Genomic DNA, 16,106 nt, shown 5'->3' on the forward strand with positions numbered 1-16,106 from the left:
ATTCTCTTGCTTTTCTTTTCGTCGTGATAACTTGTAGACATAACTAATCTCCTTGGCTTGACATTGAAAACCTCTGCAATCTAGTCTAGCCTCCACTTCTCAAAATTTCTTCTCCTTCTTTCCAAACATCTCACCCCACAACAAAACAAAGCAAGACAGAACACTTCAGCCATACTGGATTTTGTGGAGAGGCAGCACAGTAGCCAAGAGAAAACTCTGGGTTTGGACTCAGAAAACCGACATTCATGTCCCGGCCACACCACTCCTAGTCTAGGGGACTTTGCATTGAGACACTTAACCTCACCGAACCTCAGTTTCTTTATCTGTAAAATGACTAGCTTAGCTCACAAGATTGTTGGGAAAGTCAAAATGAAGTAGTGGATGTAAAAAATCTTTGTGGGGTATAAAGCCTATAAAGTATTATTTTTCCTGTGTGGGGGATGGGAATTGGCCACCCCAAGATATGTCTCTTTGGCATGAGGATTATTTGGGGCTGGTTACTTTTAATGAACTGCAGACAGGAAAGAAACTCTGAAAAGCAGAGTTTACCTACCCTGTGTTAGGTAACATTTACATTGTAAAGGAAATCTCCATCTGTAAAGGTGTCTGCCTCTCTGTACCAGGAAGGAGGGATGACCTTATCTCTAGAAACTCTTATCAATGCAGAAGGCAAGGACTTAAATCTGCATAATAACCTGACCCTTTTTTACTGTACTTGTCTGGTAACCTCCTGTAACTGACTCCCCTAGCGCCAACATCCTCCTTTGTGTTTAGCTGAGGATGATATTTAAGGTGGTGGCTTCGGCCATTGCAGTGAGTTGCTCAGATTGCCTGAGCCTCTCCCATGTATACATGTTATAAAGCTTTGTTTAATTTTCTCCTGTTATTCTGTCTCATGTGAATTTAATTCGTTCTCTAGCCAGAAGAACCCCCAGCGGGTAGAGGAAATGTCTTCCTCCCCTGTGCCTGCAAGTGGGATCTCACCTCTTTGAGCATGCAGATCCCCTTGCCTGGAATTTCCTTACCTACCCCACCCACTGTCATTAACTTTTAAAGGCCTGTGTCCTCTTCTGTGAATTCAGTTCTGACCTACTCAGTCAGAATATTTTTTATATTTATATCATAGGCCCAGTCACACTATTCATATTATAATTGTTTATATACTTGTATATTTGTCTGCACTTCCTGGATTGTAAACCCATAGCAGGTAGGAGTCCAACCCCAGCATCTTTCCATCCCTCACATCACCCAGCCCAGCATGTAGTTCTTGGAGGACCTGAATGAATTAACCCACTCTATGTTTTTACCTGCTTAATGCCATGCAATGCTGAAATTTGATTTAGTTAATATCCTTGTGGATCTTTCTCAACTTTTATAGCATTTCCCCTTAAAGAATAAATTCAACTAGGCAATAGAAGTTAGTGCTCTAATGACAGGGGTGAATATTAAAGTTAATGATGAATAGATGACATTTTTCTTTTGATACCCCCTAATTATTAGGACTTCAACCTCTGACTAGCCCAGTTTTACATCTGATGATCAATATGTTCCAGAAAGATCCATTCTTTAACCGTCTTTTGAACACATTACATGACGTTGGGAAAGCTGTCTAGTGCTGACACTATGGAATATTTGTGGAATTGTTATTCCTCGTTATTATTGCAAAGGTTAAAATGCTGCTTGCTTATTTAAAAAAAAAAAAAAATTCCCTCAGAACTGTCTGTGACTGGGATTAATCTCTCTCTGCCCCAGAGATCATGACGCTCAGCTTTCACAGTAGCCAAGCTCCCATGGATATGTGGGCGGAAATTTGGAGACAGGTTGCCTGATTAGCTGACGCCATACTTGTCCCAAGAGCCTTGTTCTTATTTTCTCTATTTGAGTCTACTTTGAGGTTTTTTCTTAAAGTTTCAGTTTAACTGATTTACAGACTCAGAGACCATAATCCTTTCCCATGGCCTAGGTAAGCCTGGATTACTTTTCTGACTCTTCCCCCTGGTCCACAAGCAGAACAGTTGTCATTCCTCTTGTGAACAAGCATCATCTTTGAAGCCCCCAGCCTCCTAAAAGGTCACACATTCGCTCAAGAGACCTCTGAGAATGTCCCCAAAAGGCAAAGACTGAGGAGGCATAAACTGCAGCTTCCCGTCACTTTCAGGAAGATCAAGGACAATTTCCTCCCCCAGTTTGTGAAGAACGGGCTTCCTACTTTTATGTATGGCTGCTCTGAAGAGGTGCCAAATCTGAAATCGCAGCTGCTCTATGAGGAAATTATTTTCCTTTACTTAAACAAAAGAATAAGTTCTCCAAGGCTGGAGCTGATGGCTGCTGTAGAAAGAACACCTGTGGACGGAAGGGAGGGTTCTGCCACAGCCCAGGATTCTCCCTGATGCTCACCTCACCCCCAGGAGACTTTGCGTGCAGTTGCCCCCAGTCCTTGTACAGATGCAATGTCCTCACCTTTAACTCCCAGTCTACTATTGAAACATGAATACCCCTTTCCTTGTTTTTTCCTGCACTGTAAAAAGAATTAACAACTCAAGGAAAACAAAGCACACAGACACACACAAAAGGGACCACCACTAATCGCAGAAAAATAATCACTGCCTAAAAATAAAGTGCCAAAGTAAAGATGTCTAGTCCTCTAAATACCAGTAAGAACAGCGAAGGGCATTCCCCTGCCCCCAGGATCCCTTCTTCTAGGGTAACTACTCCGCTGCACGTTGGCATAACTTTCCTTTGCATTGTTCCCATTTCTCATATTTCACACCCAAGAGGATGGGCTCCAGGTTGTCCCTCACCCAATAAAAGCCAGCATGACTTGCCTCGCTAATGAAAATACAAAATCCTTATTCAAAATCCCCCAGTCTCCTCTAGATAGGTCCTCCTACCCCGTGATCAGAGACATATACCCATTTCCCTAGTTTTTAGAGTAGTATTGTTTGGCACTTTTCTGAGCCTCCTTGAAGAGTCTAGCTCTTCCGAACCCAGATGGTCCACTGTACCCACATCTAGCACCTTCTATGATGTGAATTTCCTCTCCGCACTTGGAAAGAATGTCCCGTGATTGTACTGGAACACCCACTACCTTCCCAGTGGTTCACAAAGCAGGTACACTGCAGCACAGGTACAGAGGCTGTGTGTGTGTGTGTGTGTGTGTGTGTGTGTGTGTGTGTGTGTGTGCTGAGACACGTACAAGAAGAATTAGCCCGCAAAATAAAGGCAGTGTTCCAGTTGGAGCCTTAGGGAAGGGACAGCACTAGAAAATGCAGAACGTGGGAGAAGAAATGCTAAATCCTACTAGGAAGCAGGAAGGAAATCTGAGAGCGGAGCAGAGATAAACAAAGGACGAGACTTGGGGTAAATAGCTGAGAGCTTTCAAGTCCAGGGACATCACAAAGGAGTACAGAAAATAACCCGAGGGCACAAGGGGAAGAGGGAAAAACTGAGAAGGAACAGGGCAGCCGTTATGGGAGGCTGATTAACGTCTGGGGTTGTCAGCCAAGAAGGCAACTGGAACCATGAGAGTTCTAAGTGAGAGGAGGCTGCGGCCTGGAGGGCAAAAACATCACCAAGTAACAATGCCAGGCCTTGGGGCTGTTTCCTCACCCACACATCCCTGGTACTTCATCCTGCTCCTGGACTCTTAACAGAGAGGACTCTGACCCGAAATGAGCAAAGGGAAGGGGTCCCAATTTAGTGGGATTTTAACCAGGACGGACCCACAAACTCCTGAGGCAGAGCCCTCTCTGTGCCCTGCCATTAAGGATAGGAATTAAAGGGATGGGGATGTGAACCAAATGCTTTATTTTAGGAAAATGGGAAACGGCACAGAAAAGAACTGCTAAGACTCTGAGAGCAGAAGCAACTCAAAGCTTCTGACAAAGGGGGGAAGTCAGACACTGCCAACCGTCCCCCCACGGCTGGAACAATAACAACAGTGAAGTGGTGGTGTTGTCAGCAGGTTTCTGTACCCTTCACCCAGAGCCGGCTGCCTGGACTTCTCTCGTCTCCTTGAACACTTGTACCTCCCAGGTATCCGTGACCACTCCTTGAAAAGACTTGGGAGCTTGATGTCTTCAGCTCTGTCCTCCTCTCCTCTTCTCTTACTTTCCGCCTTCCTATCTTCCTCATCATCTGAGTGTCGCCTGCTTGGAAGCAGTGTTTTAACTGAGTGGTTCTATCTAGGGATTTTCTTTAAATGCCAGTGCCGGACCCCACACCCAGACCGATGAGGAACTCTGGGAGTACAGCCCAGGCCTGGGTGCTAGTTACACGCTCCCAGGGGAGCCTCATGTGCAGGCAGGATTGGCACCCACTGGATGAGAAGCTGCAAGACAGAATCCTTCTTAGAGGCCAGGTCCTGGTGGCTGGCGCTTGCCCCGTTGACTGTGTGTCTGGTGCCTCTTACTCCTGCAGATGCCCCTCTGCAAGCTCTTGTCCAACCTGCATAACCTTCTGGAGACTGAACAAATATACTCTTTTTTGATAACTCGCAGTCTAAAAGAGTGACCCTAGGCTGTATTGTCGGTTCCTGCGGGCCGCTCCCAGAGCTGCCAGCCCGGCCTGAGGGATGCGCTGGGACTTAAAGAATGTAGTTAAATCTCTTCCTTGGACAGAGAGTGGCACTGAAGGCTTATCTAGTCCTCAAGGAGCTGGAGAACTTGGGTCTCTGCTGAAGACCCCGGGTGGGAAGCTCCTTGATACCTGACTGTCTAGAGGACAAGGAAGAGCAGAACTGGCCCCATGGTAGTGCCCTCCCAGGGCCGCCTGGGAGTTCAGGCCTCAGCCTTCTTCAGCTTCCAGAATGTTCTAGGTGCTAGGTTTAGCAAGTCCAACTCTCCTGAAGTCGAAGGAGGATGTTGGAGTCCCTCACGTCCTTCCCCCCAGGAGCAGGGTTCAAGAATATCTAGTTCTTAGGGACTGCTCACACTGCGACCCTTGTGGTCAGCACAGGGCCGATGGTCAGAGACTAAGCTTTGAGGGTCGGTAAGACGTCCCCTTACAGCTCAGTTCCTAATGTCTGATGATGCCAGGCACTGGGGGCGTGTTGGGGGCCGGGTATGGGTAGGGACTCAAAGATGAAGCATCCTGGGGAACCCACCATCTAGGTTTCTAAGAATCCCAGACTCAGGTGGCAAGAACTGCTTTCCTGTGGAAACTTCTCCACCTAGTTCAGTGCTTGTGGAGTAGGAAAAAGTGACCCAGAACTTTAATACATTGAATTTAAGGTGAGTCATAATCCAGTCAGGACAGGCCTTGAAATGTGGAAAAAAAGAATTGCCAAGGCGATATTAACATGAGCAAGATACACTCGCATAACTAGGGTGTGTCCCTCATGAAGGTACTCCATATAAAGTCAGTTCTTCCATAGCTCAAAGCAAATAAAAACCTAGCCCGCTAATTTAACTGGTGCGGACATCAGTCAGTCTGGTATAGTGATGGTAGTTTAGGTGTTCCGACTTGGTGGGAGCTCCGCTGGATGGGTGAGCTCATCCCCTGGCAGTGTTGCTGACATAGCCCAGGTGCACTCATGCACCACATGCTCCCAGAGTGATCACTACACTTACACCTCTGAACTTGGCTGTAAGTCCTTCATGGATTTACTTTACCTAATGCAGGCTTCCTCCAAGGAGGACCCCAGACCACATACACCAGAATCACTTTTGCATGGGAATCACGCCCTGGAGTCAGACCCTTGGTCAATACCCTACTCTTTCTTGTGCCAGACCCAGACAAGTTAGGGGGAAGGAATAAGAAAACAGTCAGAGATCTGTTTGCAAGCAACAAATTGTAAGAAGCAAATTTCTGTTTCTGTTTCTGTTCCATGGTCAGTTCAAACTTACGGTGATCATTTGAGACAAGGCAAGATTCACAGTCGTCATAGAAAGATATGTAAATACCATGATGTCTGTTACAGAAAAAATAGACTAATACACTCTAGGATGATTTTCAGCATCAAAGATTGGAGCCAACATGGGTATCGTATTAACCCAGAGGCGACTAGGAGTCAGGAAGTGTAATCCACAGGACCTGTGTATGCCGTCACCAAGGCTGTGTCATAGTGGACGACCTGCTTTCAGATGGACCACCCCTGCAAATAAGTGGCTGGTGGCCTAGCACTGCCTTAGCTGTCTGCTTCTCTGCCTTGACCAGGGTGGGGTGGGGATGGGGAGGATGGTCGGCAGTGAGCTGATGGAATTCCTTCCAGAGAAGCTGCCCGTGGGAGGGAGAGCCAAAGCTGTCTTCCTTCCATACAAAGGAACCTGCCTAGCCTTCCCAGGGCTAAAATGGAAACTAGACAGTGTTAACCTTGGCATCACTGGTCCCCCCAGTCTATCCTTTGCCCTCCCTCCGTGGGGTGTAGTCCCTCCTCAGTGCCCAGGTGATACCTCAAATGCAGCAAATCTAGGTCCAATGCATCCTTCTCCATTTTCCAATCCAGTGCCTTCCTCATCGTGACATCCCTGCCCTGTTCATAGGGTAGCAGTCTCTTCTTGCCCAGGCCTTTTGACTCATTCCTGTCTTCCTCACATCAGTCAGTTACTGGGGGGTGGTAGTTCTTCCTGAATAATCTCTCAAGTGTGCCCCTTTCCTCTCTGTTCTCACTGCTACAACCTTGATTTAGGCCCCTCACCCCCACCCTGTCCCAGTCCTGCTGCAAAGGCCTCCAAAACCATCCGCTGAAATGCCCTTTGAACCGTGTCCCTCCGACATTCAGACACACACTGGACCATAAAGCCGCACCTCCTCCACCTCCTGCTGTGCCCCACACCCAGATCTCAGCTCCTCTCCTTCTGTACAATGCTCCCCCGGGCCAGCCTGGGGTGCTCGCTGTTCCTCCAGTGGGCTAGTGTTTTCTGCCTCCACATCTGTGCGCAGGCAGGTCCCTGAAGGTGGGAACCTTCCTTGACAGAAGTCCTACTTCTGAACTTCAGGGCCTGCTCAGAGGCCATCTCCTTTCCCAGCCACCCTACGTCCAAGTGACGTACTGTCTCTGTTCTCTGAATAAGCAAGGTCATCAGCTCCAGTCATAAGGAATTTGCTTTGAAACAAAAGCAATAGCTAATACTGAATGTTTACCCCATGCCCGGTACTATGCTAATTGCTGTATCTCATTTCTGATCTTTCTGATAATCTAATGACTTAGATATTATTATCCCATTTCACAGATGAATAAACTGAGAGAAGTTAAATAACTTGTGCAATGTCACATAACTCAAAAGTGGTAGAGCAGAATTCCTGATTCCAAAGTCCATGCTCCAAACTCAGTGTAGTCTGTTACATCCCCAGCGTTTTATTCTCAGCCTGAGTGTGTTAAACCTCCCCCATCCCACCTCGGTAAATTATATCTGAAGGAGAGGAAGCAGTTCTTATACACTTCTGCCCCCAGCAATTGTTGGCAGGGCTCCATCATTATAAACTTTTGGATCTTCATTCATACTAAAGTGTAAATGGCTAACAGTAGCTTCCATGACCAGATGACTTTGCCTTAAACTAAAACCCTGAAATTAAGTCTGGCCTCTGCTGTTTAAGATTTAGTACTTTTTTCTCCTGCCTTTACCGTCTTCAGCTGATACCCTTGACTGTACCAGATTCCCATACAGAGGGTCAGCTGCTACATCACTCCACCTCTGGAAGTTCCCAAAACGACCTGCTTTGGCAGATAGCTCTGCTCTTTAATTAGCCATACGGTGACTGCTTCCCCTTATTTAATATCAGGAAGTTTCCACGTGTTTCATCCCCTTCCCCCTCTTGGCCATAGTGCCTTCCTACTATTCTTTTCCCATTTTGTACTTTTGTTTGGTCCTTTTCCATGTAATGTGTTATCGGAATCCAGTCTGGGGATTTATGCCAAGTTGTCTCAATTCTTTATCTCTGTACGTGGTATCTCACTTTTTTCATAAACCCTCCTTTTTTGGTATGAATGCACATACTCTGTAGAACTATTTCAGGGCCCAGCATCAAGAGACAAGATGAATGTGGTTTGCAAATCTGCCATAACTTGGAGAAGCCTTTGTCGTCGGCTGTCTTAGCCGTGTTAATAAGTACTCAGTGAGAGCTATAGTGTGAATAATAGAACCCAGCATATTGCAGAAACCCTGTTTTTGATATGAGGATGATTGATAATCCTTTCCCGCCGGCAGACCTACCCTTCTCATTGGGATTTGCTTGACTAATATATGTTCAAGTTAATTTGCATCCCCTGATTATATACAGATTTGTTGGTGAGTGGGCAGGAGCCAAGAAACATTGCTTATGGCAAAAGAAAGTGAAGGGGAGGATTGAAGAAAAATCAAGATGAACAATTTGCCAGCATAAATAAGAGGTGGCTGTGGCACCACTTTCGTTAGATACCTCAGGTACCTTGGCAACGTGTATGCTGGTGCGTTTTCAAGACAGTGGCTATCTTCTCAGTTCTGTATGGCTGATCATGTTATGTTCTGATATTACTGCTGCCCTTTACCCACTGCATACGATCTGGGCTGTCCCTCCTTCCAATGAGCACGAAGAACATCTGATTCCAGACCTTCTGGCTCAGTTCTGACTCTATCAGGACACTGGCATCTTCAGTTAGCCCTGCTGGGCATAGTGTTGGAGAACAATGACGCACTAAGCTATGTGGCACCAACGCTGAACCCATCAGGATTTCAGAGAAGAAATAAGTGGGAACTGGAGCTGTAAAAAAATGTCAAAAGGGTAATGAAACTTCAGCCTTAGAACTTCAAATAAAGGGTAGGGCACAGATGATAGATGAGAGGAAGGAGGACATCCCAGGTGGGTAAGTACATCAGCATAAGCAGAGGTTCGGAAAATGGTAATTAGCATGGATTACTAGGAGTAGAGAATGAGTTTGGGTAGAAGTAAAAAACAAGAGTACATTCGCAGGGTAAAAATGGCAGAGATGATGGGGAAAATGAAGAAGGCAATGAAGCAAAAAAAAAAAAATGTGGTTGAATGTGATGTGAACAAAATTGGACAAAATTTGACTATTGGGGAGAATTTGACTTTTGACCAGGCTCAGTGGAGTATATTCAGCTCCAAAACATGACCTATCCTAACATCTTCTATGCAGCTCTTTCAGATTAAAAAATTGGCTAACTAGGTAATGGCTGGTGCCTTTATAAGCTCTTTTTTTTTTTTAATTGCTGGGAGAGTGAACTTTGTTATGAGTTGCGTACATTGCCTTTAGGTAGGTGGGGAGGTACACTGGACTGATTTGCAGGGGTAGAGAGCTCTAGAGCCAGACAGTAGAACCTCAAAACTTCATAGACGTCAAAGATGCCCTATGACTGTGCTCTGGGACACATTCAGGATAGGTACGTTCACTTCCAAGCCCAAAGAGAAGATCCTCAGACCTGCCCTGTTTCTTCTTCTATAACAATGGATAAGTGGCTTGTGCAAGGTCTCTTGGCTGTAAGCGGTGGACAAGGATCCAGAGCCAAGTGTCTGTCCCCAAGTGTCTTTGTTCTTTGTTTTTTTAATGGCAACATGGTGAGGACATCTCAGGTCATGTCTCCAGAGTGCTTTGTGCTCTCTAAGAGACTAGGAAATTGTTCACATGCTTCTTTTACGTTATCCCCATGCTTTTTATAGGCTAGCAGATTTTAACTCTGTCCTCTCTACTACAACTTTATGTAAAATCAGCCTGAATGAGTTGCTGGTCAGATTCAAATTAATTCCATTTCAGGGTCTTCTCATGACGTTTGTGTGTTTTATGAGAATTATCCTTCTTAGCTTCTTCAGAATCAAATTGAAATAGTCCAAATTTAAATCCATCCATTGACCATTCTTCCTTTTCTGTATCTTTAGTGGTTTCTCAGAACATAGCTATTTCTAGGTTATCATCAGATATTCCTAATCTGGTAGTCTGTGGGTCATTTGTCTAGAACTTGAAAAAAGAGGGGGCTGAGGAGGAAGATATAGACTTAGGTGGACTTCTAACTCCTTCTAGGTGCTTTTAAGGTGACACTGATTTATTAAATTGAATTTCAGTTTTCTTCTAGACTTAGAACTCTCTTCTTCCTTGTTATACCTTCATTTAGGATCTGGCTGTCTTCCTTCATGTCATTTTTTTCTTTCTTCTCCTTTACCTCCTCCCTTCCTTCTTCTTCCTCTTTCCCTTCAAGCAGTAATTAAAAAGAAGAGACCATCTAAAGCTACTAGGCAAGAGTTATGAAAAAATAAGGAGCAAGAAAATGAATTTAGAGGACCGAGAAAGGTCAAGAGAGATTGAATGAGAACTGAGTTGAGAAAGGTAAGAAAGGAAAATGGAGGAGCCTGGTTTGGGACGGTCATCTGAGACAGAAAGATAGGGATGAGTCTGCAGTGAGGAAAGCCCTGAGATGGACCTTCTCACACCAGCCGCTGGGCAGCGCTGTAGCTGGCTTGGTTTCTGCCTAGAGTTGCCCAGGGTGTGGAAGAGGAGGAGAAAGGCAGTGGGCAGCCAGTTATTCTATGTCCAGGATGTTTGCGAGACAGATGTTTGAGCAGCCTGAAGTCCTTACTGGAACAAAGGCAAGGGTAAATAAATAATTGAACCCATCCTGGTGTGTGTCCTATACATTTTACTATTCCAAGGCTTGTTTTGAATGGAATCCAAACACAGCATGATCTAGATGGCAATGTTGTAACCCCTGGCCTGGCCTCGAAAACTGAATTTGAACTTTCTGCCTGAAATCGAGCTCAGAGGAAACTAAAAGTTCTTTTAAATTCTTTTTAAATTCTGGATTTGCTTTGGCCTTCTTGGAGAAAAGGCAGAGTGGAAAGAGTTAGAAGTTATTTGGTAAAGAGTCATTTTGCTGAGCACTCTCCTGAAGTAGAACAGAACCTTCAGGAATCGAATTGCATGATAGACTGCTATTCAAGATGATTGTGGGCAGTGAAAATGCTTATCAATGGAATATGTGGGATGATGGTTCTTCAGAGTGGGGGAGGGGAATGCACCATTATTGGGTCTACCATTGTATTAGTCCAAAATATTTTTACCATCTCTTCGCTTCCATACAAGACTTGTCCACTTGGTGTCTCTGTGGGTCACCATTAAGCCCCTTTCTTATTCTTTCTCACCATGCGTCATCACTCATCTTTCTATAGTGCTGCTGTGTTCTCCCTTTATTAAGAGTTTCTCCATTCCCTCTACATATTCTGAGGGAATTTCCAGACCAGTGAGTGTGGAGTATAGTAGGCAGGTGACCCAGCGGGTATCAGCACTGAACAAAGTTAGCAGGAGAAATCTGAAACCATGGATTCTTCCAACCCAGGAAGTTGGGTTAAAGCCAGCCCACCCCCACCTACTCTAGGAGATCAATTGATCACTTGAATATTAGTCTAATAATTCACTAATCTGACTTTACTTCGTGAGAGACTACATATCAAAACCAAAAGGCCATTCTATAGGTTAGCACTTTCCAGTTTAGATATTGTTTATTAAACTTTTCATTGTGTTACTGAATCCAACATTTGTTCAAGGACATTTGAAATAGCCAAGGAGTTTTGTAAATGTCATGCAGCAAACAGGTCCTTCTGGCCCCTCCTCCCCATCAAGTCAGCAGGAGCCAGGGAGTAGTACAGGTTTTTGTGGTATGGAAATTGTGTAGAATTCTAGCAATAGCCCAGTAGCAGCATTAACAAAATCATCGTGTTCTTAGAATAGTTCAAATCTTGACTCAGCCTATTCACCTAAGGTTTTATGTGTATTCCAAGGGTTGGAAGAGAGAAAGAGGAACCCACCACAGGATTTGCCTAATCTTGAAACCGCTGGTAATGGCTCTCATTTGAAGTATTCTTGAGTTCAGATGCTTTTAAGGAATTCTTGCTCCTCCTGAAATGTTCAGCCTCTTGGAGTAAGGAATAGATTGGAGAGAGATGGATACAATGGATCTGCCCTCTATGCAGTGCTTCAGCTTTAACACACTTAATTCTAAATTGTACCATGGCTGTTGGTGCAAGGCTAGACACATAGACCAATGGAACAGGATAGAGAATCCCGAAATAGACTCATACATACATGGTCAGTGGATTTACTACAAAGGCACCATTATGATTCAGTGGGAGAATGATGGTCTTTTCAACAAATGATGCCAAAGCAATTGGATGGCCTTTAGGGGTGGGAGGGGGGGTGAGCTTTGACCTCTACTTCATAGCATACACAAAAATTAATTCAAGATGGACCACAAACCTAAATGTGAATGGTAAAACCATAATGTTTGTAGAAGAAACCAGATCTTTAACAGGACACAAAAAGCACTAATCATAAAAGAAAAATTTGATAAATCAGATACAAATATCTTGGTGTTAAAATTATGCCATAGGAAGAATCCATAGCATGTCTTCAAGATCTGTGACAGAAACTCAGGCTGGAATTCTTCCATGTGCCCTCCCGAACCTGTCCCCTGCCAAAGACGGATGCCTCTGCTACATACAGGCAGACGGAAGCAAGTTAAAATAAGTGATGTTTTGCAAACCTGAGACACCCAGCCCTCCCAATAAAACAGTCTTGCATTCCTTGTGTGGTTTTGATGCGTGAGAGGCAGCTTGGTTCCCGAGCCCCTCCAATTCTCTGAACACTGGTGTATTCTTCTCAGAACAATCCCGTGAGATCCCCTGAGCTTTGAGGTCATCCTGCCAAGTCCGTGTGTGGGAAGGAGGACAGAGCCACAGGGAGGCCCTCAGAGAGGTGAGCGAAAGGAGTTCAAAGTCCAGCCAGATCCGGTTCTGTAGTGGCCAAGCCCTTGGGGTCCCAGGGCCCTGGGGAAAGCCTGGAATAGCTGGGGTGACCCAGCCCAGCCCTGTGCCGGGTCCCGTATCGTTGTGGTCAGACTAGGAAGCGTCGGAGACAGAGCCAGAAACACACATAAACACAGCACGGCCATGCTTACCGCATCCACGTTTGCAGCAGCAAAGCCGAGACCCCTGGCCAAGATTGACGCTTCCTCTTCAGACCTATGGTTTAGAGGGAAGGAAGCACAAAATATATTTAGAGCTTTCAAAACTTTGATTGTTTGGCACATTCTTACAAGGAACAAAAATTAAAATGCCCCAAGGGATTTTTAAAAAATCAGCTTCTAAATACTTTAGATGAGTGGGAAAAATCTTACATGCTGGGGTCATTTCCTTTCTGTTTCAAGAAATTAATAGTGTGCTGGAAATAGCCTGTTGCAAAAGGGGAGACTTCATGTCCTTTGAATGCTGATTATGCCAGAAAATTTTCCTGGCCTAAAGGGAAGGTTGTCCCTTTCCCAGGACTGTGATGCAAGATGACCCTGCAGTTAGACATTTTATTAGGGCTGGAAAACCCAAGGGAGTGAAGAGCTGAAATTGAGAGGGAATAATTCATTCGTTCATTCTAGAAATGGTGTTGAGCATTGACTACAGGCTGGGTTTGGTTCTGGAATAGTGTACTGTCACAAAGCGGGGCTGGGCAGGCTCTTAGCTCTACTCCCCTCGTCTGGGCACTGTCCCTGGTCTCTCTCTCTGAAAGCCCTGAATGCCTGAAACCCAGCATTCAGAATTAGCAGAGGTGAAATTCTAATTACCACCCACTAAAAGTAGGTGTGTGTGACTCTTCTACTGCCGATGTTGGGGGGCTGTCCCCTCAACAGAAAGGAGCAGTAAGCAACCCAGCTCTTTCCATCTCTGTTGGCTTCTAAAGTGTTGAGTTTCAGAGCTGGACCAGCGATCATCTAGTGGGTTTACTTGCATGAGTCTGGGTAATGTGTAAAGAGTTGAATATCTTATGTGGGTGTTGGTCAGCCCTCAGGTGGTTAGAGCAGGGATCAGCGCTGCTGTAAAGGGCCAAACTGTAAGTGTTTTAGGCCATGCAGTCTCAGCCACAACTGCATGACTCGGTGTGGCTGTGTTCTGATAAAACTTTATTTTATGGACACTGAAATGTGAACCTCTTATAATTATCACATCATGAAATATCCTTATTTTGGGACTGGCCCGGTGGCACAGCGGTTAAGTGCTCACGTTCCGCTTCGGCGACCCGGGGTTCTCCAGTTCCGATCCCGGGTGCAGACGTGGCACCGCTTGGCAAGCCATGCTGTGGTAGGCGTCCCACATGTAAAGTAGAGGAAGATGGGCACGGATGTTAGCTCAGGGCCGGTCTTCCACAGCAAAAAGAGGAGGATTGGCAGTAGATGTTAGCTCAGGGCTAATCTTCCTCAAAAAAAAAAAAAAAAAATGCCGAGACCTCTCACAAGCCATGCAAAAACAAGTGGCAGGCCAGATTTGGCCCATGAGCCAGAGTTTGCCAAACCTGGGACCTCTTTGGTAACAAAAAGGCACACCATTGATGTTGGTTCTAAGTAAGGACATTTGTAATGGACAGAGATGATAGAGAAGGCCTAGGGATGTGATCCAGAATTGGGGGGACAGCAAGGTGGCACTCTAGGCTCTCCCTGGGTGGTGCCATACCTAGTGATGCTGTTCAGCAGTGCCTTGACAGGGGCCCCCACTTGCCAGTGCCCCGTGGCGGGGACCTGGACACTGAGAACCCTGGGACAGAGCCCTCTCCTGGGAGCCCTAGTCACTGCTAGACCTGTCCCTGCTTCTCTTGCACCCACTGCCTCCCGCAGCCTGTGCTGGGAGAAGGACCCTTCCACCGTCTTCCTTGACACCCACGCCACTTCTGTTCAAGGTGTCTCCTTCCAGTCTCGCCGGGCACAGAGCACTCCACATTTCTCTATTCGATGAAAGTGACCATCCCTGCCTTTTCAGCATCAACTTGTCAATCTTAGATACTAAGATGCTGGAGGCAGGGACGGCTGTCTTTTCTGGGGGCTCCACACGTTTTCAAATATCTTCTTAGACTTTTTTTTCATTACACAAGGAGTGGTTGCTTGCTCCCCGCCCCCCCGTACAAGTACAGGCAAACAACAAAAAAAAATGTTAAGCATTTTGGAACTAAAATTTCACTGTATTAATTGGAAAGTCCTAGATAATGCAAAACAGCTGGTAAATTAAAACTCATTTAATTAAAAGCATGATTTGAGAGAGAAGAAAATTTTGTAAACAATAATTTGTTTTCCTAGTTGCTTTTATTTGTTTATCTAGCTGTGTGTATTCCCAAAGCATAGCTCACCACTATGCTGGTGGCAGGGGGAAGCCAGTCTGGTTTTTGAAATTTGCTTCAGACACGATCAAGTATTTACTCCCTAGCATGCTGATGAATGTTCAAGTCTGTTTAAAAAGTTGCATTTGGCTTTGTGCCCTCTCTTGTAGGTCCTTCCATCGTGACACCCCCCAAGGACATCTGGAATGTCACTGGCGCCCAGGTGTACTTGAGCTGTGAGGTCATCGGAATCCCAACCCCTGTCCTCATCTGGAACAAGGTCAGTGGCACAGATTTCGGGAAGACATCCTGGACTGACAGGCTCCTCTCACTGCACAAGGATGGTAATAACCAAACATCCTCAGCCTGCTCTGTGGCCTGCTGCTCCTCAAAGGCGAAGCCTGCGGCAGTCTTCCAGACAACTCCTCAGCATCTGTGGACCGATTTTACTGACCTCGGATAGTCCCTGCCCTGCTTTTTGTTAGCAGTGGCTGAGCAGGGAGCCTCAGGATCTGGAAGGACTATAATGCTGAACACTCAAACCCACCCTCTGAGTGTGTGTGTCGGGGGTGTGGGGGGCAGTGCATGTGTGTACGTGTGTGCACACATATGTGTGTGCATATGGGAGCGTGTGGGTGCATGCATATATGAGTGAGCGTGTGTGCACATATGTGCACGTATGTGCACGTGTCTGTGTCCCCATTAGAGACTGTAGCATAGCATTTAAGAATGTGAGTTCCAGGGCCGGCCTCTTGGCCGAGTGGTTAAGCTCGTACACTCCACTTCAGCAGCCCAGGGTTTCGCTAGTTTGGATCCTGGGCGCGGACATGGCACTGCTCATTAGGCCATGTTGAGGTGGCGTCCCACGTGCCACAACTAGAAGGACCCACAACTAAAATATACAACTATGTACTGAGGGGATTTGGGGAGAAAAAGCAGGAAAAAAAAAAAAAGAACGTGAGTTTGTTAGCCAGGTTGACTGAGTTCTCTCTAAGCCCAGGTTTCTTAGCCTCAGCACTAGTGACATTTTGAGCCAGATAATTCTTTG

At 45.7% G+C, this 16,106-nt stretch overlaps 1 protein-coding gene across 1 annotated transcript in view; it reads left to right on the forward strand.

Moving 5' to 3' along the window:
• The window catches only part of IGFBP7 (insulin like growth factor binding protein 7), a 67,806-nt gene that overhangs the window by 43,133 nt on the left and 8,567 nt on the right, over positions 1–16,106 (forward strand). The window contains exon 2 of the mRNA XM_070612877.1: positions 15,229–15,338. Coding sequence (XP_070468978.1) covers positions 15,229–15,338 — 110 coding nt within the window. The remainder of the gene's footprint in view (positions 1–15,228; positions 15,339–16,106) is intronic.

Source organism: Equus przewalskii, chromosome 3 (genome assembly GCF_037783145.1).
Source record: "Equus przewalskii isolate Varuska chromosome 3, EquPr2, whole genome shotgun sequence".
NCBI lineage: Eukaryota > Metazoa > Chordata > Mammalia > Perissodactyla > Equidae > Equus > Equus przewalskii.